Consider the following 27,392-nt stretch of genomic DNA (forward strand, 5'->3'; position numbering starts at 1 on the left):
GAGACGGTAACTGGGCCACAGCGGGCAAACGGAGCGGCGCCCAGGAATAATAGTAAGGAGATCCCTGGGCGCCGCTCTATGTAGCCTGCTAACTTAAAGTCTGGACCCATGAAAGGTCATCTTTAACTTTTAATACAGGAGGCAGGTGCCAGCAGCAGAATCACATAGCCGGCACCCTGCCTCTAAAAGGGAGCTGTGATCAGCAGCAGTTAACCCCTCAGGTGCGTCACCTGCCGCTGATCTGCTGCCGGCACCCGCCTCCTGTATTAAAGGTTAATTATCCTTGGTGGCGCAGTGCCCCCGCTCCCCTCCCCAGTATTAAAATCATTGGTGGCAGTGGCCACAGGGTCCCCTCCCATTCTCATTGGTGGGCAGTGTAAGGCACACCTGTGCAATATTCATGTTGTCTAATCAACACCTTGATATGCCACACCTGTGAGGTGGAATAGATTATCTCGGCAAAGGAGAAGTGCTCACTAAAACAGATTTAGGCCTCTTTCACATGACCGTATGGCTTTTCAATGTTTTGCGGTCCATTTATCAAGGATCCGTTGTTCCGTTTTTTGTTTCCGTTTCGGTTTAGTTTTTCCATATGGCATATACAGTATACAGTAATTACATAGAAAAAATTCGGCTGGGCATAAAATTTTCAATAGTTCCACAAAAACGGAACGGATACGGAAGACATTCGGATGCATTTCTGTATGCGTTCCGTTTTTTTTTTTTTTGCGGACCCATTGACTTGAATGGAGCCATGGAACGTGATTTCCGGGCAATAATAGGACATGTCCTATCTTTCAACGGAACAGAAAAACGGAAATACAGAAACGGAATGCATACGGAGTACCTTCCTTTTTTTTGCGGAACCATTGAAATGAATGGTTCCGTATACGGACCGCAAAAACAACGGCCCGTAAACGAAAAAAAAAAAAAAACGGTCGTGTGAAAGAGGCCTTAGACAAATTTGGGAACAATGTTGGAGAGTAATGGGTCTTTTGTGTATGTAGAAAAGGTTTCAGATCTTTGAGTTCAGCTCATGCAAAATGGGAGAAAAACTGAAAGTGTTACGTTTATATTTTTGTTCAGTGTATATAAACAATAAATAAATAAACATATCACATATTGCCACGTCCGCGAGCCGGTCTGAAACCAATGCGGTCAGCGGGAGCAGGCAGTTCCGAGAACAGCCGCCGGGGGCCTTCATCGGGCTGTTCTTGGAACTGCCTGCTCCCGCAGACCGCATTTGTTTCAGACCGGCTCGTGGCACAGTCACAGGTACAGGTAAGGGCTTACCTGTGCCTCGCTGGACTTGTGAGAAAAGATGGCAGCCCACATGTGTTCGCCGGCGAACAATGCGAACTGGCCATCACTGGTGGTGAACGCCGTAACAGAAATTTTTTATTTTTTTTCAAAAATGAAAAAATGCACATAATATCGGATATTGGCCTGAAAGTTCACAGGTGATCGGTATCTGCTCTAAAAAAAAAAATCTATATCGGTCGATCCATAATGTTTAGGTAATCACTTTGCCCTCAAAACACACCAAAATACTGTATACTGCGCCAAAATCTTGTATCAGACATAGCATCCAACATACTGTACACACCATCTGTTGAAAAAATATTTATTAAGGAAAAAGAGATTACGCTTTATAGTGAGATAACTGGTCTCAAGTGCCCTGAGGACTAATGGGCATGACAGACATTTTCTTATCCAAAATCTAAAACCTGAGATATACTGTTTATCACTGGTAAGATATTAAAACATGGCAGGTACGAAAGGCTGGGTGAATAAAACAGCCTGCAGAGACAACTACAATAGAGTCTACGTGATAGTAGAATCTATTCTAACAGCCTCTGCAATACGACATAAATTTTGGTTCTGAAAGGTGACTGGTCCAACGCTGGTCCACATGACATCTGATGCCTCTTATTCAGCCTTTGATTTGGATTTTTGGCCATTTCCACGAATCTTAAGCAGCAAGAGAAGCCCCAGACAAACAGTGGCTGGAGCACACATGGAAATTGGTTCCTTCAGTACTAGTAGAGTGTAAATGGCACCTAAAAAAAAATTATTTGAAAATAAGTTCAGTACAGAAACAGACGGTAAAGAAGATTTTCACCCAAAACATGACAAAGCCTATATACTAGTACAAGGTTTTTTCACCCTGCAGTACACGTACCCCAGAGAGCGCGCACTGCAGGGTGAGGGGGTATGCAAGACTGCCCCAGCATCTAACAACATATTATTGCTGGTTGATAGATCACTGACATGGGGACAGTCCACATTCAACTGTAACACCATCCTCAGGATAGCAATACAGTTGAATACTGTGACAAGTCACAGGAACCGATGCCGCCCAGCCATTCAGCATCATAGGCCACTAGAGGAAGTCAAAAGCAGCGTGATGATCTCATTGCGATCACCTGAACCAGTACACAGGTATGTAGTGCTGTAATCTCCTGTATGCTTAATAATGCTACTTTTAAAACCAATAGCCATATGTGGTGTCTTATTTTGACATGAAGATAAGCACTGAACTATTCCATCAAATCTGCTGAAAATGAAGCCTCTGAGAACAGCGCAAGAATAGCCTTATTTTGCTAAAGGTGTTTTCCAGGATTTATATATTGATGACCTATTCTCAGGACAGGTCATTCAATATCTCACCAGTGGGAGTCCAACTCTTGGCACCTCCACCGACCAGCTGTTTGAAGAGGCTGCACTTGTTCAGTGTGTGCCCCTGTCTCTTCCTAGGCCAGTAACATCACTTTCATCGCTCACATGGCCTATTTGTTGCTCAGTCCCATTGAAGTGAATGGACTTGAGCTGTAATACCAAACACGGCAACTATACAATATTCAGCACTGTGCTTGGTTTAACAGTGAGGAGTCTGCAGCACTCGCTGGCTGCTTCAAACAGCTGATCAGCATAGTTGCTGGGTGTCAAACCCCCACCAGACAGCATAGGTCTTCAATATACTGTAGGAGTCAAAGAAAATTCCTTTAAAATCATCATCACTTCCTTCGAGATAATCTGTTAGAACCTTTTGTCACTAGAGGTATTTGCCTTATTAGTACATCAGAATTTAGCACAACAGCTACAGTTTGTTCATTAGGTTTTTTATACATGGGGTAATTATGATATATTTATTTTAGTCGCTTATACAGACATTATATCATAAACTCAGTGCGCCCAGTCAGACTCACAATCTAAATTTCCTATCAGTATGCCTTTGGAGTGTGGAAGAAAACCCACACATCTTAACCATTAATAATTAATAAACTCTATAAAGATAGGTTCTCCATATGACCATTTACTACTAACAAAAAAGGTAAGAAAATAATATAAAACTAGTGATGAAGTTTCTTAAAGGGAGTCTGTCAGCACATTTACCCCTTTTTAATAGTTCCCATAGCGCTGTAGCCGCAACACAGATGATTAAAACGGTACCTTTATATGCTTTTGTGGACTTGTAAAACTGCCAAAAACGAACTTTGATGCATATGTAAATGAGGGCTCGCAAGTGCCCAGGGGCGGCGTCCACCGCGTTGGTGCCCAGGCAGCTCTGCCTCTTCGGCTCTTATCCCCGCCCAGCCTCTTCCTCTGCCCGCCCATCTGTTTTCTCTCCCCCTCAGCGAGATCCCGCGCCTGCGCGCTGACTTCCTTGGCCGAGGCATGCGCACTGCGATGCCCATTGCTGGCACGGCATCGCAGTAGCTTATGCGCGTGAGCTGGCTAACGGATCAAAGAGATAAATGTACCTCTGCTGGCTCTCTGTGTCTGCAGTGACAGCTGCTCGCTCGGCTTTCCTCCTCTTCTCCTGCGCCGATGGACTACCTCCTTTCTGCCGTGCCAGCAATGGGCATCGTAGTGCGCATAACCCAGCCAAGGAAGTCAGCGCGCAGGCGCAGGATCTCGCTGAGGGGGAGAGAAAACAGATGGGCGGGCAGAGGAAGAGGCTGGGCGGGGATAAGAGCCGAAGAGGCAGAGCTGCCTGGGCACCAACGCGGTGGACGCCGCCCCTGAGCACTTGCGAGCCCGCATTTACATATGCATCAAAGTTCGTTTTTGCCAGTTTTACAAGTCCACAAAAGCATATAACGGTACCGTTTTAATCATCTGTGTTGCGGCTACAGCGCTATGGGAACTGTTAAAAAAAGGGGTAAATGTGCTGACAGACTCCCTTTAATGTTTGGAGGCTATTTGGAGATAAACGGATAGAACAGAAATTACAGTCAAGAAATACAGAAAGCAGGCAACTTATGAAAGCGCTAATGTACCAGACACATTAACAGCTTAGAAAAACACGTAAGCAAAATAAATCAGCCTTACCAATCATGATAATACAAAGCACAAGGTTACTAATCTCTTGAAGAATCCGAGGACCAAAAGCCAGGAGTATCCCAGCCACCAGCTCTATCCACCCCACTGCCTGCAAGTACTGGTATGGATCAGGCTTGAAACCAAAGTCTTTGAGAGGGAACACATCAGCAAACTGCACAAACTGAGACTTCTGCAAAGGAAAAAGAACTAATATTATTAACAATGCCACATTTTCTAAAGAAGTTAGCTGAAAAGTATATTCACTGGGGCACACATTTACAGACTATTGGGGTCATTTATCAAACTAGTGTAAAGTAGAACTGGTTCAGTTGCCCATAACAACCAATCAGATTCCACCTTTCATTTTTGGCAGCTCCTTTGGAAAATGAAAGGTAGAATCTGATTCGTTGCTACGGGCAACTAAGTCAGTTCTATTTTACACCAATTTGATAAATGACCCCATTAATCTACACCTGGTTGGGGCCAGAAGATTCGGCTGTGGTCAAAAACAGCCGTACATCTAGTGTGACAGCAGAAGGTCTTACAGCAGACTAGATACTTGTGGATATCATGTTATAGCAGCAATATACAAAAACTTGTGAAACTTACTACGGCTGCAGTTTTAAAGAATCTGTCACCTCTCCCACCACTTCTATTACACCAGTTTGATAAATCACCCCTATATGCGCACCACATTTGCATATCACTTTGAAAAACGTTACATTTTTAAAATATTTCACTATTTTTGCTACCAAAATGCTTTCCTTAAACCCAATGGATAACAGATTTTTTTCATTTTTCTTCCGAGTCATAACTTTTTTATTTTTCCGTTCACATAGCCATAGGAGGGCTTGTTTTTTTATCAGGACAACTTGTACGTTTTAATGCCACCATTTAAGGCTACTTTCACACTAGCGTTCGGAGCGGGTCCGTCTGATGTTTCATCAGACGGATCCGCTCCTATAATGCAGACGTTTGCATCCGTTCAGAACGGATCCGTCTGCATTATAGTAACATAGTACATAAGGCCGAAAAAAGACATTTGTCCATCCAGTTCGGCCTGTCATCCTGCAAGTTGATCCAGAGGAAGGCAAAACCCCTGTGAGGTAGAAGCCAATTTTCCCCACTTTAGGGGAATAAAAAATTCCTTCCCGACTCCAATCAGGCAATCAGAATAACTCCCTGGATCAACGACCCCTCTCTAGTAGCCATAGCCTGTAATATTATTACACTCCAGAAATACATCCAGATTATAACTTAGAAAAATTTCTAAGTCTGAAAGTAGCCTGAGCGGATCCGTTCAGACTTTACATTGAAAGTCAATGGGGGATGGATCCGCTTGAAGATTGAGCCATATAGTGTCATCTTCAAGCGGATCCGTCCCCATTGACTTCCATTATAAGTCTGGACGGATCCGTTTGCCTCCGCACGGCCAGGCGGACACCCGAACGCTGCAAGCAGCGTTCAGGTGTCCGCTCACTGAGCGGAGGCTGAGCGCTGGCAGGCGGATGCATTCTCAGTGGATCCGCCTCCACTGAGAATGCATTAGGGCCAGACGGATGCGTTCGGGGCCGCTCGTGAGCCCCTTCAAACGGAGCTCACGAGCGGACACCCGAACGCTAGTGTGAAAGTAGCCTAATATGGCATACAATGTAGTGGGAAGCAGTAAAAAAATAAAAATTAAAGTAAAAAAGGGAAGAATTGGAAAAAAAAATATACCGTATATAAAAATAATCGCAATTCCATCACAGGTTTTGTCCCTACAGTGTTCTCCATGCAGAAAAACTGACCTGTGCCCTTCATTCTCTGGGTCAGTATAACATGTGTAGGTTTGTGTTTTCATACTGAAAATGTAATAACTTTGAAAAAATATATATATTTTTTTACATTGCCATATTCTGACCCCTATAACTTTTTTTTATATTTAAATCTTTTTATTGAGATTTTACAGAATATATCAAACAGAGTTATATAACACACCCCATCTGTTATGCTTCACAAAGTAAGGGAACAATATGCAGGTAGGCACAGATGATGATACAATTAAGCGGTACATTATACTTAAGTAACAAAATAAAATGTAACCAGATAAAACAGCATAAAACATAAAAAAAAAAAACAATAGTCTCAGATGCTTTTAGATGGACAGTCTCTGTAGGTGAGTCGTGTTCGGGGACATGGCTGATAGGTATCCCAATGGCGTACAAACTTATCCATATTATGTTCCTTGTAAGCCATACTTTTCTCATACATACAGTAGTTGTGTACCCTAGCTATAATTTCAGCTACCTTAGGGATGGTGGATTTCCAACACCTGGTGATTGCCAATTTTATTGCCAGAAAGAGATAAGCCACTGGGACTCTGCTACGAGCCGGTATGGTATGCATGCCCATAAAGAAGAGAGCCCTATATGGGGATTTTTCAATAGTGATGCCACAAAAACAGGATGCGACCTCAAATATCTCTGTCCATACCTGCAGTACTAAGGGGTATGACCATAGCACATGTAGTAAGGTACCTCTATGCCCACATCCGCGCCAGCAAAGATTAGGGATCGACCGATTATCGGTTTGGCCGATATTATCGATATCGGCATCTATTTTGCCGATATACCGATAACGTATGGGGAACACAGATCGCGCTGCTCTCAGCGCTCTCTGTGTTCCCTCCGCAGCACAGGGGAGAAGGAAGCAGTGTCTCCTCCCCCTGTGCTGCTGCTGCCGCTGCCGCCAATGAGGGGATAGAACATAAGAGGAGGGGAGGGGCTGTGGCCGCTGCGCCACCAATGAAGATAAGCCTCTCATTCATTCATATACAGGAGGCGGAGGCTGGCTGCAGAATCACATAGCCGGCTCCCGGCCTCTATGAACGGCAGCTGCAGTCCGCGGTAGTTAACTCCTCAGGTGCCGCGGATCGCAGCTACCGCTGATAGAGGTCGGGAGCCGGCTATGTGATTCTGCAGCCAGCTCCCGCCTCCTGTATATGAATGATCGAGAGACTTATCTTCATTGGTGGCGCAGTGCGCCCCCCCAAGCCCCCCAGTATTAATCATTGGTGGTGCAGTGCGCCCCCCACCCCCATCCCAATCCCGGCCAATAGTAAAAACATTGGTGGCGCAGTGCGCCCCCCCACCCAGTATTAATCATTGGTGGCAGTGGCCACAGGATCCCCTCTCCTCTGCTCCTCCGATCGGAGCCCCAGCTGTGTAAGCCTGGGGCTCCGATCGGTTACCATGGCAGCCAGGACACTATTGAAGCCCTGGCTGCCATGTTCAGCTCCATGCTGCTGTGTGCACTATGCACAGAGCAGCAGGGACAGTGTGAGATCCTATTCACCCTGATAGAGATCTATCAGGGTGACTAGGACAAAGGTTCTAGTCCCTAACGGGGTTAAAAGTTAGTAAAAAAAAAAAAAAAATACACATTAACAATAAACAAAAAAATACACATTAACAATAAACATATTAATTTTCAGCAGATTTGTGTAGGAATTTTTTTTTCTTCTCAAAAATGAAAATTCCCAGAATATCGGTATAAATTATCGGCTATCGGCCTGAAAGTTCACAAATTATCGGTATCGGCCCTAAAAAATCAATATCGGTCGATCCCTAGCAAAGATGCGAGGCACCAGGGTAAATCCTGCTAAGGCTACTTTCACACTAGCGCCGGGGTTCCGCTTGTGAGCTCCGTTTGAAGAGTCTCACAAGCGGCCCCGAACGCATCCGTCCAGCTACCAATGCATTCTGAGTGGATGCGGATCCGCTCAGAATGCATCAGTCTGGCAGCGTTCAGCCTCCGCTCCGCTCAGCAAGCGGACACCTGAACGCTGCTTGCAGCGTTCGGGTGTCCGTCCGGCCGTGCGGAGGCAAACGGATCCGTCCAGACTTACAATGTAAGTCAATGGGGACGGATCAGTTTGAATTTGACACTATATGGCTCAATTTTCAAACGGATCTGTCCCCCATTGACTTTCAATGTAAAGTCTGGACGGATCCGTCTGAAGCTACAGTCGTGGCCAAAAGTTTTGAGAATTACATAAATATTGGAAATTGGAAAAGTTGCTGCTTAAGTTTTTATAATAGCAATTTGCATATACTCCAGAATGTTATGAAGAGTGATCAGATGAATTGCATAGTCCTTCTTTGCCATGAAAATTAACTTAATCCCAAAAAAAACTTTCCACTGCATTTCATTGCTGTCATTAAAGGACCTGCTGAGATCATTTCAGTAATCGGCTTGTTAACTCAGGTGGGAATGTTGACGAGCACAAGGCTGGAGATCATTATGTCAGGCTGATTTGGTTAAAATGGCAGACTTGACATGTTAAAAGGAGGGTGATGCTTGAAATCATTGTTCTTCCATTGTTAACCATGGTGACCTGCAAAGAAACGCGTGCAGCCATCATTGCGTTGCATAAAAATGGCTTCACAGGCAAGGAAATTGTGGCTACTCAGATTGCACCTCAATCAACAATTTATAGGATCATCAAGAACTTCAAGGAAAGAGGTTCAGTTCTTGTTAAGAAGGCTTCAGGGCGTCCAAGAAAGTCCAGCAAGCGCCAGGATCGTCTCCTAAAGAGGATTCAGCTGCGGGATCGGAGTGCCACCAGTGCAGAGCTTGCTCAGGAATGGCAGCAGGCAGGTGTGAGCGCATCTGCACGCACAGTCAGGCAAAGACTTTTGGAAGATGGCCTGGTGTCAAGAAGGCCAGCAAAGAAGCCACTTCTCTTCAAAAAAAACATCAGGGACAGATTGATCTTGTGCAGAAAGTATGGTGAATGGACTGCCGAGGACTGGGGCAAAGTCATATTCTCTGATAAAGCCTCTTTCCGATTGTTTGGGGCATCTGGAAAAAGGCTTGTCCGGAGAAGAAAAGGTGAGCGCTACCATCAGTCCTGTGTCATGCCAACAGTAAAGCATTCTGAGACCATTCATGTGTGGGGTTGCTTCTCATCCAAGGGAGTGGGCTCACTCACAATTTTGCCCAAAAACACAGCCATGAATAAAGAATGGTACCAAAACACCCTCCAACAATCCAACAACAGTTTGGTGAAGAACAACGCATTTTCCAGCACGATGGAGCACCGTGTCATAAGGCAAAAGTGATAACCAAGTGTCTCGGGGACCAAAACGTTGACATTTTTGGTCCATGGCCTGGAAACTCCCCAGATCTTAAATCACATTGAGAACTTGTGGTCAATCCTCAAGAGGCGGGTGGACAAACAAAAACCCACTAATTCTGACAAACTCCAAGAAGTGATTATGAAAGAATGGGTTGCTATCAGTCAGGAATTGGCCCAGAAGTTGATTGAGAGCATGCCCAGTCGAATTGCAGAGGTCCTGAAAAAGAAGGGCCAACACTGCAAATACTGACTCTTTGCATAAATGTCATGTAATTGTCGATAAAAGCCTTTGAAACGTATGAAGAGCGTGTAATTATATTTCACTACATCACAGAAACAACTGAAACAAAGATCTAAAAGCAGTTTAGCAGCAAACTTTATGAAAACTAATATTTGTGTCATTCTCAAAACTTTTGGCCACGACTGTACTTTCACACTTAGAATTTTTTCTACAATATAATGCAGACGGATCCGTTCTGAACGGATCCCAAGTCTGCATTATATGAGCGGATCCGTCTGGGCAGACCCCAGACGGATCCGCTCTGAACGCAAGTGTGAAAGTAGCCTAAGCTTGTCAGGGGTATAATACCTTTTCAAGCATGTCTTGATAGCAGCTTCATATAGAGAGGTGCTGCTGAAGGTTACAGTAAGAAATTTAAATGTTGTTATCCAGTCTACTTCAGGGATATTTCCTTGTCCCATGCCAGGAATGAAGTGGTTTTAGAGAAGGTTGATTTTAAAGCCTAAAGCCATATACAGTGGTCTAATGCCCAATTTAGTACTGGGCTGTGTCGGGGTGTCCCAAAGCTCAAAAATATCCTTATTGGCAACCACCTGGTGTGGAGATTTGGATTGTAAAAGGTGACATATCTGCAGGTATTTAAAGAAATCTCCTCTAGGTACCCCAAACACCAATTGGAGATCAGTGAAGGGCTTGAGTTTACCTTCCTTATCTAATTAGCTGATAAGTCGGAAACCCAAATAGCGCCAATGGACTGGGTCAGAGTCTGGTAGGTGTAATTCCACCAGCTGTAGATGGGACACATCCAACAAAGAGAAGGATTGGTGCTTGCTCTTTTGATGGAATATGTGCCAGTGATGGACTGAGGCCAGTAACATAGCTGGTAGGGGGGGCAATTTGAGTTGAGAAACACTAATACAATTGATAAGGAGAGTTTTGAGATGTTTAGTGGGAGCAAGTGAAGATTCAATTTGCACCAAAAGGGGTATGGGCATCTAGCATCCACCATTTTCTAAGCGCCTGAATCTGGGTGGCCAAAAAATAATTCAACAAATTTGGAAGAACGAGCCCTCCCCTGATTTTAGCGTTAGTGAAGATACCTGCGGCAATCTGGGGTTTGTTCTTCGATCACACAAAATTATTAAGTAAGCCTTGTGTTTTCCTAAAGAAGTGATTGGGGACTTTAATAGGGACTGTCCTAAACAGAAATAAGAGCTTTGGTAAGATTAGCATTTGGAAAGTCGCTATACGGCTTAGCCAAGAGATTTCATATTTGCTGTACAAAGTGGTATTTCGTTTGATCAGGTCTATTAAAGGGATATAATTAAGATGGTAGAGTCAGGACATTGCCGATGGAATGGCGATTCCTAATTATTGTATACTATCTTGTCTCCAATCAAAAGGGAAGTCTCCTTTTAGAGAATGAAGTAGATGGTCTAGGATGTTCAATGAAAGGATTTGAGATTTGGTCTCATTGACCTTGTAGTATGATAGGCGGCCATATTCTTTGATGAGGGAGAGAGCTACCAGTAAGGCAGCCTGAGGGGATGAGAGCATCAAAAGTACATCATCTGCATATAGGGATATGCAGTGCTGTTTGTTCCAGTGATATCTGGATGGATGGAGTCTGATTGCCTGAGCAATGGGTTCGATAGCTAGGATAAAAATCAGGGGCGAAAGAGGGCATCCCTGGTGGGTGCCGTTTGTTAAAGGGAATGGCGATGACAAGGCTCCATTTACAAACACTCTCGCTGAAGGCCTAGAATAAAGAGCCCGTATAGCAGTTATAGAGGACCCCCAAGGCCCATAGTTTCCAGCACCGAGAAGGCGAATGACCAATTTAGGCGGTCAAACGCCTTCTCAGCGTCAAGAGTCACCCCCATGATTAATAAAGTCAACCTGATTCAAGGCCTGACAAGTATAGTCTGTGATTTGCCTTCCTTTAACAAAACCCGTCTGGTCCACGTCTATTAGGAAGGGTAAGATGTTTGACAGTCTAGTTGCGAGAATCTCGCCGTATTCTTTTAAATCTGTATTCAAAAGAGATATGGGTCTAAAATTCTGGGGTCTATCCAGGGGTTTGCCAGGCTTTGGTAGAGCGACTATGGTAGCCGCTAACATTTCATTTGGAAACTACCTTTCCTGAAATGCCCTATTATATACCGGTAGTAAGTGGGGTAAAAGTTGGTCCTGGAAAGTTTTGTAGTACAGATTAGATAGGCCATCGGGGCCCGGGGACTTATGAAGGGGAAGGGAGGATTTTGTTTTAGCAATTTCTATTTGAGTGATGGGACGGGATAGTAAGTCTGTTGAGAAGACAGGAGCGGAAGGTTCAGGTTCACTAAATAAGTGCAAATATCTGAAGGAGGTGCTACCTGTATTTCGGGAGAATCCTGGAGGTTATATACTGCTGAATAGTACTCTATAAACTGATCAGCCATAACCTTTGGGTCACAGATCTTGCTACCGTTAGTAAGGTGTGTAAGATGGGGAATTCTGATGGCCCAGTTTGATAAATATGCTTCAAACAAAAGCCTTTTGGGCATTCCATAGGCTATGGGGACTAGAAACCAAATCTCTATTTAACCTAAAGTATTCTGCTAAAGCTTCCTCTAGTTCAGCCCTTACCGGGTTGGAGATGATATAGGGGCTGTTGCGGGTATCGAAATTTCGATACTTTTGTCCCGGTATCGATACGATACCGGGATTTCCATTTTTTTTAATACTGGGCTGCGCGCGCTCATGTTCCCTCAGCACCACAGGGGAGAAGGAAGCAGTGTCTCCCTCCCCCCTGTGCTGCCACCAATGAGGAGAAAAGGGCGGGCCCACTGCGCCTCCAATGATAGGAGGATTTTAAATGGGCCCGAACTTTAAGTTACCAGGCTACATAGAGCGGCGCCCAGGGATGTCCCTGCACTTATTACTCCTTGGCGCGCTCTGTTCGCCGGCTGTGCCCCCATTACTGTCTCCTGCTCCGTATGCTAATTACTACTATCGGAGCAATGGGCAGGAGACATCAGCTTCTCTCCTAGGCGTTCCTTCTCCCTGGCTGTAGCGCTGTCCAATCACAGCGCAGAACGTCACAGCCAGGGAGAAGGAACGCCCAGGTGAGAAGCTGATGTCTCCTCCCTATTGCTCCGATAGTAGTAATTAGCATACGGAGCAGGAGACAGTAATGGGGGCACAGCGGGAGAACGGAGCGGTGCCCAGGAATAATAGTAAGTGCAGGGACATCCCTGGGGGCCACTCTATGTAGCCTGCTCATGAAAGGTTGTCTTTAACTTTTAATACAGGGGGCAGGTGCCGGCAGCAGAATCGCATAGCCGGCACCCTGCCTCTGACAGGGAGCTGCGATCAGCGGCAGTTAACCCCTCAGGTGTTAAAAACACCCCATTTCCCAATTTTACATATAAAATATATAAGCAATAAATAAATAAACATATCGCATATCACCACGTCCGAAAAGTCCAAACTATTAAAATATTTTAAAAAAATCTATGCGGTGAATGGTGGAACAGAAAAAAATATAAATAAACTGCGCGATTCTGCATTTTTTTTTAAATGCGGAATGTACGTGGCTTTTTTGGCGTTTTATTTTTTTCGAGTGCTATTGAATGGTATAGAGTATCGCAATACTTTTTTATGGTATCGAAATCTAATTTTAAAAAATTGGTATCGCAACAGCTCTACTAAGTAGTAGTCTGACAACACCCCCCTCACACACACACACACACACACAATGCACAATCATCCGGGACATTATAGTGGAAGCAGGTACAAAACATTAAAAGGTAACGTTAAAACAGATAAAATAAACAAAAGCTCAAACCGGAGTGAAATAGTCACCTATAGATGGTGTATAATCCAGACCAAGGACTTCAAGGGGGAAAAAGTACTGATTGGTGGCAAGCACTCAAGGTAGACTCCAAAGCAAGCACACAAAAAAAAAAAGAAGGCTAAAATCAGTGTTTGGTACCCCTCTTGGCACTGACTATGTGCCACTCAGAAATCAGATGCTGCGGAGGAGATTGATGGATGTCTTCTGTAGATGGTAGGGACATATTCCATGAACTCAACAGGCGACGGCCTTCATCCACGGAGGCAATACTATGGTGTTTACCATTATGAGTGAGCAAAAGATTTACAGGGAAGCCCCACTTGTATGCAATTTTATGTTCTCTTAGGGTAAAAGTGACAGGAGCCAGAAGACGCCTCTGTCGCAATGTGGCAGCCAACAGGTCTGTATACAATTTCACGGACTGATAAGGTGCCGGCATCTCTGATAGCCGACGGGCTGCCAACAGAACGGCTTTTTTGGTCTGGAAAAAGTGAATCCGGGCCAGAGTGTCTCCGGTAGATGTCGGGGTCTGGGAATCCTTTGTGCTCGATCAAATCTTGAGCAGCACAGGAGAGCAAAAGTTTCTGCATAAGGGTCAGATAATCCATAAGGTCAGAGGGCCCAATGTCCTCCAGAATCCCCCAAAACTTGATGTTATTTCGCCTAGAGCGATCATCTAGTTCAGGCATGGACAACCCGCTGCTCTCCAGCTGCCCCCCCATGCCCTGCTGTAGGCTGATAGCTGTAGGCAGTCTGGGCATGCTGGGAATTGTAGTTTTGCAACAGCTGGAGAGCCTCAGGTTGTCCATCCCTGCTCTAGTTCATTCATCTTGGCCTTTATGCGGTAAATTTCTGTCGACATTTCCTCATGGTTGCCTATCAATTATTTATGAGATGTAGCAAACTCCCCCATTTTAGTCTCCACACGTAGAACTCTGGTGTCTAGGCCTGTAATGGAGGATTGGAGAGGGACTAGTAGGGAAGAGAAATCATTGTGCAGGGCCGTGCTGAAGGCCATTAACATTTCCTTCAGGAGATTGCCTGATGCAGATTGTTCAGATGTGGGGAACCTCTGTAATAAGGAGGAAATCGGGTGAGTAGCTGGGTTCTCAGAGCTCACCTCCTCCGATGTGGCGGACTGAAGTCTCGGACTCCACTTCGGTGGGCTCCTCGTATCGAGGTAAGATGTCGCTCCGCGCCCTTGCGTGGTCTGAGGAGGCAGACGACCCGGCAGATCCACTGCTCGCTGAGCTCCTGGCTTGGGACATGAGGACTTGAGGTGAGCGAGTGGTGCTATTCGCAAGCTGAGAGGCATTGCGCTGTAACGGCAGAGAGGATCTGGATGCCGCCTTAAGACTGTGGCGGTGATGGAGACTCCGTTGGGCCTGTCGAAATAAAAGTCCAGCCTGCCCTGCTTGGCGTGGGCTCTCTTGCCTCTATGCATCTAAAAGAGGCTTTGGGCAGTTTGACAGATTTAAGCGTTAAAAAGAGAGAGAAAAACGCGCTATGAGAGTCGCTTATTGCAGTAGTTAAAAGTTAATGCAGCCAACTTGCTCAGCTGCCAAGCCACGCCCCACATTTTTTTATAGTTATGTCTAATGAGCTGTGTGGGGCTCATTTTTGGCAGTGCAATCTGTAGTTTTTACTAATAACATTTTGTATGATTTTTTTTTTAAATCATATTTTATTACATTTTTTTGGGGTAACAGAAGTGATGAAAAAAAATGGCAAATCGGCCATTTTGATATTGTTTCCGTTACTCCATTCGCCACATGGGATAAATATTTTAATAGTACGGGCGTTTTCAGACGAGACAATGCCCATGAAGTTTATATTTTTTTTATTGTTTAGGTATTTTTTTTATTCTAGGGAAAGGGGGGGTTGATTTAAATTTTTATATTAACTATGTCATGACCGCCCATATAGTATAACTGTCCTATGGGCGGTTGTTTATCTCTGAATGGACGTTTTAGAACGTCCATTCAGAGATGGCAGCTGCACGCTAATCGTGCATCTGCAAGGATGAGGATGAACCCAACGATCGAACCCAGGCCATCAGAGAACCCAACTATAAGCTCTGCCTCTACAGAGTCAGGCAGCAAGCCATGTCCCGCCAGGTAGGTTCTGGGCTGCTAAGGGACCTATACCCCGAGAGGTTTTATCAAGGCTATTCGAGACCTGGAAGGGGAGGCCCGACACCTCCCGATCCTAGTGCCAGCCTTAGGGCCTAACAGTTCTTATAGAATCTCTTCAACCCTAGAGCAGGGAACCTCTTTGTGTCCTTCCAGGAACAGGACAGGAAGAACACTGGTAAGTGGAGGTGGGAGGGACCTTTTTAACCTCTCTGTTTCCTGGCCCAAGAAGGTCAAAGGGGAGCATCCTCCTCTTGTGCTCTCATGAGGGATGAACTGGAAATTTGCATTGAGGATTTTTTTTTTGTGTTGAGTTACTCGATTCAAACGAGTAATCGTTTCAGCCCTAAAATACACTATATGCGTTACTATGGAAATAAACTATATTGTAACCACAACACATTACAAATCTATAGGCATGTATATGGAGAGTTGGTCTCCCATTGCAACTAAAACACATTCCACTCTTCTACAAGTTTGGAGTGCCTCTGTGGAAAGTTAGGCTACTTTCACACTAGCTTTTTTGCGGATCCGTCATGGATCTGCAAAAACGCTTCCGTCACAATAATACAACCGCATGCATCAGTCATGAACGGATCCGGTTGTATTATGTCTTCTATAGCCATGACGGATCAGTCTTGAACACCATTGAAAGTCAATGGGGGACGGATCTGTTTTCTATTGTGCCAGATTGTGTTAGAGAAAACGGATCCGTCCCCATTGACTTAGTTTGGCTCCGCTTCGTCAGGCGGACAGCAAAACGCTGTAGGCAGAGTTATGGTGTCCGCCTCCAGAGCGGAATGGAGACGGAACGGAGGCAAACTGATGCATTCTGAGCGGATCCTTATCCATTCAGAATGCATTAAGGGCAAAACTGATCTGTTTTGGACCGCTTGTGAGAGCCCTGCACGGATCTCGCAAACGGAAAGCCAAAACGCCAGTGTGAAAGTAGCCTTATACCCATTCATCTCCATTCTAGTTCATCTGAAAGGTGTATGATGGTGTTTATTTCAGGGCTCTGTACATCAATTTCTTCTACACCAAACTCACCCAACTATGCCTTTATGGACCTTGCTTCATGCACTGGGAAACAGTCATGCTGGAACCGAAATGGGCCTTTCACAAACTGTTCCCTCAAAGTTGGAAGCTTACAATTGTCCAAACTCTCAGTACGCTGAAGCATTAAGATTTCCCTTTACTATAATTATGGGGCCTAGGCCAATCCCAGAAAAACAACCCCACAGCATTATCCCTCCTCCATTAAAAACTTTACAGTTGGCACAATGCAGGTAGGTAGCGTTCTCCTGGCATTCACCAAACCTAGACTTGTCCATCAGATTGATTCATCACTCCACAGAACATGTTTCCACTTCTCCATCTGACATTTGGCATTGCACCTGGTGATATAAGACTAGCATTCAGCTGCTCAGTCATGGAAACTCATGCCATGAAGCTCCTAGCACAGTTTTTGTGCTGATGTTAATGCCAAGGAAATCTGCAGTTATTCAGTCAGCAGAGCATTGGTGACCCCTCTCTAGAACTTTAAGTGGTCTCCACTTCGTGGCGGAGTTGCTGTGGTTCCTAAACTCTTCCAAGGATCTCAATACCGGAAAATATTAACGCCAGTGTGAAAGTAGCCTAAGGGTGCTGGATTTTATACACCTGTGGAAATTGGAAGTGAACAAATGAATTCAGTAACTATGAGGAGTTTCCCAATACTTTTCTCCATGCAGTGTATATACTGGTTTTAAGCACATGGGCTTGTTATGTGCTCATACATAAGGCACTGGCTGAATGTGATCATTCATGTGAAATTTTAAGAATTTCGTATACAAGTGCCTCCTACATATTCATGTCCATGAACCTCGCCACATACACCCCTGGTAGCTAGGGATGAGCGAACTTCATATTTTGAAGTTCGTGTTGGGGTATATGCTGCATTGCGTTATGGATTCAGTTACCACGGACCATAACGCAATCCCATGACGGAATGCATAGAGACATTCCGTCATAATAGAAGTCTGTGGCCAGCATAACAGATCCGTCTGGTTTCCGTTATGCAGGAGGAGAACTCCAGCATAACAAAAACCGGACGGATCCGTTATGCTGGCCACAGACTTCTATTATGACTAAATGAATAATGGAATGCCTCTATAGGCATTCCGTCATGGGATTGCGTTATGGTCCGTGGTAACGGAATCCATAACGCAATTCAGCATATACCCCAACACGAACTTGAAAATATGACATTCGCTCATCCCTACTGGTAGCAATGTCCTGGAGAGTACACCCAGTTAGGTACCTACCTTTGTTAATTAAGATGTTTATGCTGCATACACTAAGCCCAAAACTAAATGTATACACGATGCATGAGAAGAAGTAGATTGAAGAAACTGTCCTTGCACACAGTGAGCACTAGAGGGAGCTGCAAACCAACAGCTTTGGTAAGAATTTAGTTTTGTTAATTCACACTATAGTGAGAACGTAAAGTGTATGTACGTATACCGGCGACAAAACGGCAATGAATAACAGACAGCTGCAGCTGGGACTGAAGGGCAGTAATGGTTGGGTTACTACAATGTATCTACATGCACGTTTGTGATGGAGGGCAAGAATGTGAATCTGGAAAAGTATGTCGATTTCAGAAACGCCAATGAATTTTATCATATGTTTAGGGTGGCGGAGGTTCCACTGCAGGTTTTACTCCACTAGGCTACTTTCACACTAGCGTTGTTTAAATTCGGCGTTCAATTCAGACACCCGAACTGCCCGCCGGATCCGGAAAAACGTGTGAAAACTGATCACATTTGAATCCTGATCAGGATTTTGAACACAATGAAAAAATGCATTGGAAAAAACGGATCCGCCATTTATGGACTAACTTTTTTTTCACATTTTTCGTGTTTAACATGCAAAAGCCGGATCCTGTTAATGCAAATCAATGGGAAAAAGACCGGATCCGGCGTTCAGTCAAAGTGTTCAGGATTTTTGGCCGGAGGTAAAAATACAACATGCTACAGTTTTCTGAAAAGCCTGATCAGTCAAAAAGACTGAACTGAAGACATCCTGATGCATCCTGAACGGATTTCTCTCCATTCAGAATGCATTAGAATAAAACTGATCAGTTCTTTTCCGGATTTGAGCCCCTAGGACGGAACTCAGCGCCGGAAAAGAAAAACGCTAGTGTGAAAGTACCCTACAAAGGGTAAAATTCTGTGGAGGTAAATCTGCATGGAAGCTCAATTTGCACTGGATATTTTTTTTTTTCACAGCATGTGGATGAGATTTCTAAAAAGCTCATCTACTTTGCTGATACTTAAAAATGCTGCAGATTTGCCGACACTGGAGGGCTGCAAGACAGCAGTGCTAAAAGAATGCAATACCTACACCAAACTTTTCTGGGATTCTTCTTTTTGGAGGAGACAGTGTGAACAGTCTCCGGTCTGACAGTCTGGAGTACACGGCTACGGTGCGGGGAAAGTGGACTAGGGTGACAATATGCAGTCCGGCAGGTGTGGCACAGCACAGTAAGGGCCATCCCTTGTGTCTCTTCAGCGTACGGGGCCCCAGTGAACACTGAACAGACGCATCCACTCTGGGATTTACCTGAACCCCTATTTCTTTGGTGTAAGAGCGCCCCAGCTGGCTGAGCGAGGCCTACAGCTGAGCCCACCGGTAGTTATCCAAGCAGTCAAAGGGAAGAGCAGACTTCATGGGCCCTGGGGCCCCCTTGTAGGGAGGCTTCCAGTAGGGCCCCTTGGCTTTGTAGTAGGGCGGCTGCTGCCGGTATGTGGGCCCATAGTTTGGGAAGGGTGGATAGGTGGGCTGCGCGGTTGCCCCCAATATCAGCCTGTTATAGCAGGCTCGTTACTTTACCGACCTGCGGCCTTAACCCCTTCACTGCCAGCCCCACCTGAGCCTCCCCAGCGTGGTGCCATCTCCGCACCGCAGACTGTACAAATGGCGGAGTGCACCCTCATACCGCCGCACGTGCGCCAACCGATGGAACTGGTCACAATCGCACTTCTATCGGGCTCACACCAGAAAAGCCCCCATTCCCCCCCACACTTCAGCATAAAATTGGAGGCACGCAGAAAGAGGTAGGTAGGGGGGGGGGGGGGGGGGATACTGGGCAGTGGCAGCCATTAGCAAGTGAACTGGCGAGGTGATCAGTCATCTCGTCACTTGCTAATGTTAAGTGTGTGCTGAAAAACTTGTCAAGCTAACCTGTTCTATGGAGCAGTAGTTATGGAGCGGGCTCCCCGTTTTCATAACTGAAGAGCAAGCTGCTGCTGTGTTCAGCGCGGGAGAATGGGGGTGGTGTGAGAGGAGCAGCCAATGGCAGGGCAGCCCGCGGATACTATGACCAATCAGCAGCCTCCTCACTCTGTACTGTATGTTATTGGATTGCTGTGTGTCTGCTGTATGAAATCCCGTTATTCTTAAAGCGGCAGAGCAGAGGAGGGTCTAGGCGCAAATGGCAACAAGACTACAAAGTCTTGTCGCCATTTTGCAATTCTAAGTCGCATTGGCGACCATATTGGTCGCCATCTGGAGCCCTGCAATGTCCTCCAAAGGTCTTTTAATTACCTCCTGGGGGACATATTATGTGCCAAAAAGAAGTTAAAATGTAAGAAAAAAATAAATACAAAAATGGATAAAAAATTTTTTTTTAAATGCAGTCGCTAACATAAACAGTCACCATAGTCTCCCCGTTTTCTCAAACCTATACGTTATATATGAAAATGATCACCACAAAATAGCGAACCCATTGCAATAATTCATTTTTGTGTCAGTTTTAATATTTGAGATAAAAAGCTATAATTAAAAAAAAACAAAAAAAAAAACACTTAAATAATAATTAGCCGTTTTCTTCCAAATTAAACCTAAAAAAATAAGAAAAGATAAAAAACATTCTAATAAAAAGTCCTAGGTGTAAAGTAAAAAAAAAAAAAAAAAAAAAAAAAGGTTATTTTGGTAGTCAAACAAATAAAAAAGCTACGGTCACTAAACCACCACGTGCACAAAAATCACTAAAAGTTGCCTGGACATTCAGGCCTTTTTGGGCCCGATCATGAAAGGGTAAAGGTGTAAGGCCTCCTGCACACAAACGTGTGCGCCCCGTGGCTGTGCTGTGGCCCGCAATGCACGGACACCAACCGCGGGGCAGCCACAGCGGATCGCGGACAGATTCACTTTAATGGGTCCGCGATCCGCCAATTCCGCAAAAAGATAGGACATGTCCTATCTTTTTGCGGAATTGAAGTACAGCACGAAACCCCACTGAAGCACTCCGTAGTGCTTCCGTGGGTTTCCTTTCCGCATCTCCAGATTTGCGCAAATGCGGTCCGCAATACGGCAACGGGCAGCACACGTTCGTGTGCAGGAGGCCTAAATCACAGACACTTTTATAGCCCAGAGTGAAATAAATGGATATTGGAAGCTGTTCACACTTAGCTGGTATTGCTCAGAGGACCTATGTATCTTTAGAGACCCCGGAGATTCATGCAGAAGGTCCAGCCTAGACCTTCAAGAGATATTATATATATATATATATATATATATATATATATATATATATATATATTCAGAAAAATGAGCGGCACTCCAGAAATAAAAGCAGTGAACCCTTTATTCACACCAGTGGTGCAACGTTTCGGCTCTGGTCACGAGCCTTTCTCAAGCAAAGATACAACTCAAATGACAGTGATTATATAGGGGATACAAGTCACGTGGTCACAACCCAGTGGGTGTGTTCAATAATTCATAAAGATACATAACAATCATTAGTGGTGAATATACATCGTGCCGTTGGTACAGGAAATCATACTAATCATCATTATAGGCAGTGACAAGTGTTAAATACAAGACAATGTATGGATCAGGTACATAAACATGAACAAGATCAGATAATGTGCCAACATATAGTGTATACATCATAAATAAGTATATGGGGGAGGAGCAACAAAGTAGTATCGCAGAACATACCTACTGAGCGAGGAGGCTCATTCAGCGCCGTGGAGTCGGCGTTGTGGATGTCCTACTGCGCAGGCGTGGCAGCACACCAATCGCGAGTACTCAGCAAGCCTAGAATACTGCACGTCATCACAGTGGGCCGGCTTCAATACGTCACTACAGACGTCCTCCCAGAAGAACACAGTGTATAATCCTGTGCGCATGCTCAGTAAAGAATCGAGCTAAACGCGCCATCTTAGTTACTGGAAGACTGCCCCTGAACCACCACTCTGCATATCGCACCCCACCACAAACAAAAACGGGCATAGGGGGTTGGAAAAGGGCAAAGGGAGCCCCATGAAACAGGGTACCCATATACCCCGTCCTGGCAGAGAACCCAGCACAACCACGGTAACCGCAGTGTCTGCAGGGATAACGCCAGGAGATCCAACCTCCCCACCTGCCCGAGAGGGATCTCCTCTGTATGGTCCACGGATGCTGCAGAAGTGTGTACAGTGCAGCTCCCAATATACAAGGAAAAATTGTAAAAAGGAGGATTTTGATAGAATATCATAATGCGGTGTCTGCCATGCCTGTCAGCAACAAAACTAAATCAAGCATAAGTATAAAATGCAGACACCGCATTATGATATTCTATCAAAGTCCTCCTTTTTACAATTTTTCCTTGTATATTGGGAGCTGCACTGTACACACTTCTGCAGCATCCGTGGACCATACAGAGGAGATCCCTCTCGGGCAGGTGGGGAGGTTGGATCTCCTGGCGTTATCCCTGCAGACACTGCGGTTACCGTGGTTGTGCTGGGTTCTCTGCCAGGACGGGGTATATGGGTACCCTGTTTCATGGGGCTCCCTTTGCCCTTTTCCAACCCCCTATGCCCGTTTTTGTTTGTGGTGGGGTGCGATATGCAGAGTGGTGGTTCAGGGGCAGTCTTCCAGTAACTAAGATGGCGCGTTTAGCTCGATTCTTTACTGAGCATGCGCACAGGATTATACACTGTGTTCTTCTGGGAGGACGTCTGTAGTGACGTATTGAAGCCGGCCCACTGTGATGACGTGCAGTATTCTAGGCTTGCTGAGTACTCGCGTTTGGTGTGCTGCCACGCCTGCGCAGTAGGACATCCACAACGCCGACTCCACGGCGCTGAATGAGCCTCCTCGCTCAGTAGGTATGTTCTGCGATACTACTTTGTTGCTCCTCCCCCATATACTTATTTATGATGTATACACTATATGTTGGCACATTATCTGATCTTGTTCATGTTTATGTACCTGATCCATACATTGTCTTGTATTTAACACTTGTCACTGCCTATAATGATGATTAGTATGATTTCCTGTACCAACGGCACGATGTATATTCACCACTAATGATTGTTATGTATCTTTATGAATTATTGAACACACCCACTGGGTTGTGACCACGTGACTTGTATCCCCTATATAATCACTGTCATTTGAGTTGTATCTTTGCTTGAGAAAGGCTCGTGACCAGAGCCGAAACGTTGCACCACTGGTGTGAATAAAGGGTTCACTGCTTTTATTTCTGGAGTGCCGCTCATTTTTCTGAATATATATATATATATATATATTAGGGATCGACCGATATTGATTTTTTAGGGCCGATACCGATAATTTGTGAACTTTCAGGCCAATAGCCAATAATTTATACCAATATTCTGGGAATTTTCATTTTTGAGAAAAAAAAAAAATTTTCCCTACACAAATCTGTTGAAAATTAATATGTTTATTGTTAACGTGTATTTTTTTTTTTTTTTTTTTTGTAAATCTTTTTCATTTATACTTAATATTTTTGTGGTTTTTTTTTACTAACTTTCAGCCCCCTTAGGGACTAGAACCCTTGTCCTATTCACCCTGATAGATCTCTATCAGAGTGAATAGGACCTCACACTGTCCCTGCTGCTCTGTGAACACAGCAGCATGGATCTGAACATGGCAGCCAGGGTTTCAGTAGCGTCCTGGCTGCCATGGTAACCGATCGGAGCCCCAGGTTTACACTGCTGGGGCTCCGACCGGAGGAGCAGGGGAGAGGGGATCCTGTGGCCACTGCCACCAATGATTAATACTGGGTGGGGGGGCGCACTGCGCCACCAATGTTTTTACTATTGGGATGGGGGTGGGGGGCGCACTGCGCCACCAATGAAGATAAGCTGGCTGCAGAATCACATAGCCGGCTCCCGACCTCTATGAGCGGTAGCTGCAATCCGCGGCACCTAAGGGGTTAACTACCGCGGACCACAGCTACCGCTCATAGAGGTCGGGAGCCGGCTATGCGATTCTGCAGCCAGCTCCCGCCTCCTGTATATGAATTAATGAAAGACTTATCTTCATTGGTGGCACAGCGGCCACAGCCCCTCCCCTCCTCTTGTCCTCCTTCCCCTCACTGGCTGCAGCGGCAGCAGCAGCACAGGGGGGAGGGAGACACTGCTTCCTTCTCCCCTGTGCTGCTGAGGGAACACAGAGAGCGCTGAGAGCAGCGCGTTCTGTGTTCCCAATACGTTATCGGTATATCGGCAAAATAGATGCCGATAACGGTCAGAATACTGAATATCGGCCGATAATAACGGTAAAACCGATAATCGGTCGATCCCTATTATATATATATATATATATATCTATCATTACACTAACCGGTAATCCGGTTTCCTGGAAGTCTCCATGACAGCACAAACTGAGATTGCCTTCCTCTGATAGGACAGGAAAAAGCACACAGAGGTTAAAAACCCCACCCCCACCCCTCATCGCCAGTGTATTATAACAGGACTAGGACAAGGGGTAGAACATAAAACTAGTCAAAATAGTCTATTGACAAAGAAAACAAGGGCGGGACAAAGTTGTGCTGTCATGGTGACTTCCAGGAAACCGGATTACCGGTGAGTGTAATACTCATTTCCCCAGTCGTCTCCATGACAGCACAAACTGAGAACTAACAAAGTAACTTGGGGAGGGGGAGGGGGACGGGGGGACTACAACACCTAGGACCTTACGTCCAAAGGCCAAGTCCTCGTCGGCAAACACATCCACCCTATAATGCTTGGTGAAGTTGTGGGCCCTCTTCCAGGTAGCTGCCCTGCAGATTTGTTCTAACGAAGCAGAGGCTCTCAGCCGAAGAAGTGGAGACCAATCTAACTGAGTGGGCTCTAAGGGATGGAGGAGCCTCCTTAACGAAGGCTTTATAGGCCTCGGAGATGGTGCATCTAATCCAGCGGGATATAGAGCTCTTAGCTGCCTTCTTACCCCTATTTGGACCTGCAAACTGGATAAATAAATTTTTGTCGATACGCCACTCCTCTGTGGCGTGTAAATAATGAAGAACTGAACGCCTAACGTCTAAATTATGGAATCTCGATTACTGCTCGTCTTTAGGGTTAGGAAAGAAAGACGAGATAACTATATCTTGCGATCTGTGAAAGGAGGAGACCACTTTGGGGAGAAAACAGGGGTCTAATTTGAAAACAAGCTTGTCGTCTAGCACCTTGAGGAAGGGTTCCTGTATGGATAGGGCCTGGAGCTCGCAAACCCTCCTTGCGGAGGATATGGCCACTAGGAAGATGGTTTTCAAAGTGAGCCACTTAATAGATAGGGAGAGAAGAGGCTCAAACGGTACATCCGACAGCCCTAAAAAGACGATATTAAGGTTCCATGGTGCGACCATATTCCTGACTCGGGGATTTAGTCGATCTGCCGCTTTCAGGGATCTTGCTACCCAGGGGACCTCATAAAGGCTGGTATTATAGATGGCACCCAAGGCCGACACCTGGACTCGCAATGTGTTAGGAGCAAGGCTCAAATCCAACCCATCCTGGAGGAATTCCAGGATAAGAGGGATATTAGGGGTGGACTGGTTGAACCTGACTCCGCCCCAGGAGGCGAACTTCCTCCAAACTTTGAGGTACGCTTTGGAGGTGTTGGACTTCCTACTGAGTAAGAGGGTCTTAACTACTCTTTCAGAGAGCCCTAACCCTAGCAAGAGGGACTGCTCAGAATCCAGGCGGACAGCTGGAGGAGGTTGGTATTGGGGTGCGGTATGGGACCCTGGGTTAGAAGACACTCCTCCGGCAGGAAACGGATGGGATCTTCCAGGCTGAGGGACCTGAGGAGCCCGAACCAGCTTCTCCTGGGCCAGAATGGGACCACCAGAATCAGTCTGCACCTTTCGGACTGAAACTTTTGGAGCACTCTTGGGATTACTGGTATCGGGGGAAAGGCGTAGACTAGTCCCGTCGTCCAGCTCTGGGTAAAAGCGTCTATTGCCACACATGGGTCTCTTCGGCTGAGGGAGAAGAAATCCTGAACATTGTGATTCTTTGCTGATGCAAACAGGTCTAGGATGGGACTCCCCCCCCCATGGGACCCCCCCCCCCATGGGACGCCCCCCCCCCCCCCCAACGCTCCCGAATCTGTTGGAAAGCGGTCTGGGACAAAGACCAGTTGCCTGGATCCAGACTTTGCCGACTGAGGTAATCCGTCTGGAGATTCAGGGATCCCTTCAGATGTACTGCCGCAAGGGATTGTAGATTCTTTTCTGCGCAAAAGAAGATTCGGTCTGAGAGCCTCTGGAGGTGACAGTGTCTTGTTCCTCCCTGGTGCTGGATAAACGCCACAGCTGTGGAGTTGTTCGAATGGACCAGGACGTGGCGATTTTTGGCCTGTATTTGGATGGACCTGAGGCCTTCCCAAACCGCACAGAGTTCTCTGTAGTTGCAGGACATCCTTCTCTGGTCCTCTGACCAAATCCCCTGAAAAGTCTCTGAAGCCGTGGGGGCCCCCCAGCCCCAAGAGCTGGCGTCCGTTGTGAGGCAAAGCACACCCTCCTGCCTCCATGGAACTCCCGTTTCCAGGTTCTTGGTCTTGAGCCACCAGCCCAGTGAAGCCTTCACCTCCCGGGACACTGACAACCGTTGGTCCAGGGATGATTGATATCATTTCTATTGTTTTAGAACCAGCTTCTGTAAGGGTCTCATATGGAATTGGGCCCAGGCTACCGCAGGGATGCAGGAGGTGAGATGGCCCAGCATTTCCATGCCCTGCCTTATTGAGCAACGGGACTGCTTGGTGAAGTGGAGGACCCTTGACTTCCGCTTCTGTACCTTTAGCGGAGGGAGAAAGGATTTTTGAAGAGCTGAATCCAAGAGAATACCCAGGAATACCTTCCGATGGTCTGGGAACATGTCGGACTTCTCCCGGTTGACCAACCAGCCCAAGTTCTGGAGACGCAAGAGAACCACTTGGATGGGTCTGTGAAGGAGATCTGAGGTTTCCGCTACTATTAGCAGGTCGTCTAGGTAAGGGACGATTATTATCCCCTTCTTGCTTAGGGAGGCTACGACCCCCGCCATAACCTTGGTGAATATGCGGGGTGCCGATGATATGCCGAAAGGGAGGCACTTGAACTGATAGTGGCGGACTGTCCCACCTTGCTCCACCGCGAACCTCAGATATCTTCTGGAACAGACCTGTATTGGGATATGGAAGTATACATCGGAGAGGTCTATTGCAGCCATCATAGACCCCCTTTTGATGAGCTTCACCGCTGACTTGACGGTCTACATCCTGAACTTGTGGTAGGTGGTGTGTTTGTTCAGGGGTTTTAAATTCATGATGGTCCGAAAATTGCCATTCGATTTCCGGACCAGGAATAAGGGGGAATAGTGACCCCTCCCCAATTCTCCGGCAGGGACCCTTTCTACTGCCCCCAGGCGTAATACGTTTCTTACACCCTCGGATAAGGGAGACTCG

The 27,392-nt window shown here is 45.9% G+C and overlaps 1 protein-coding gene across 1 annotated transcript in view; it reads right to left on the minus strand.

Moving 5' to 3' along the window:
* Positions 1-1,607: 1,607 nt before the first annotated feature.
* The window catches only part of TMEM35B (transmembrane protein 35B), a 39,338-nt gene continuing 13,553 nt past the window's right edge, over positions 1,608-27,392 (minus strand). Inside the window, exons 2-3 of the mRNA XM_040424369.1 lie at positions 4,336-4,516; positions 1,608-2,060 (exon numbers count right to left, since the gene is read on the minus strand). Coding sequence (XP_040280303.1) covers positions 1,930-2,060; positions 4,336-4,516 — 312 coding nt within the window. The 3' untranslated portion in view covers positions 1,608-1,929. The remainder of the gene's footprint in view (positions 2,061-4,335; positions 4,517-27,392) is intronic.

The sequence above is a fragment of the Bufo bufo genome, chromosome 3 (genome assembly GCF_905171765.1).
Source record: "Bufo bufo chromosome 3, aBufBuf1.1, whole genome shotgun sequence".
NCBI classification, from domain to species: Eukaryota; Metazoa; Chordata; class Amphibia; order Anura; family Bufonidae; genus Bufo; species Bufo bufo.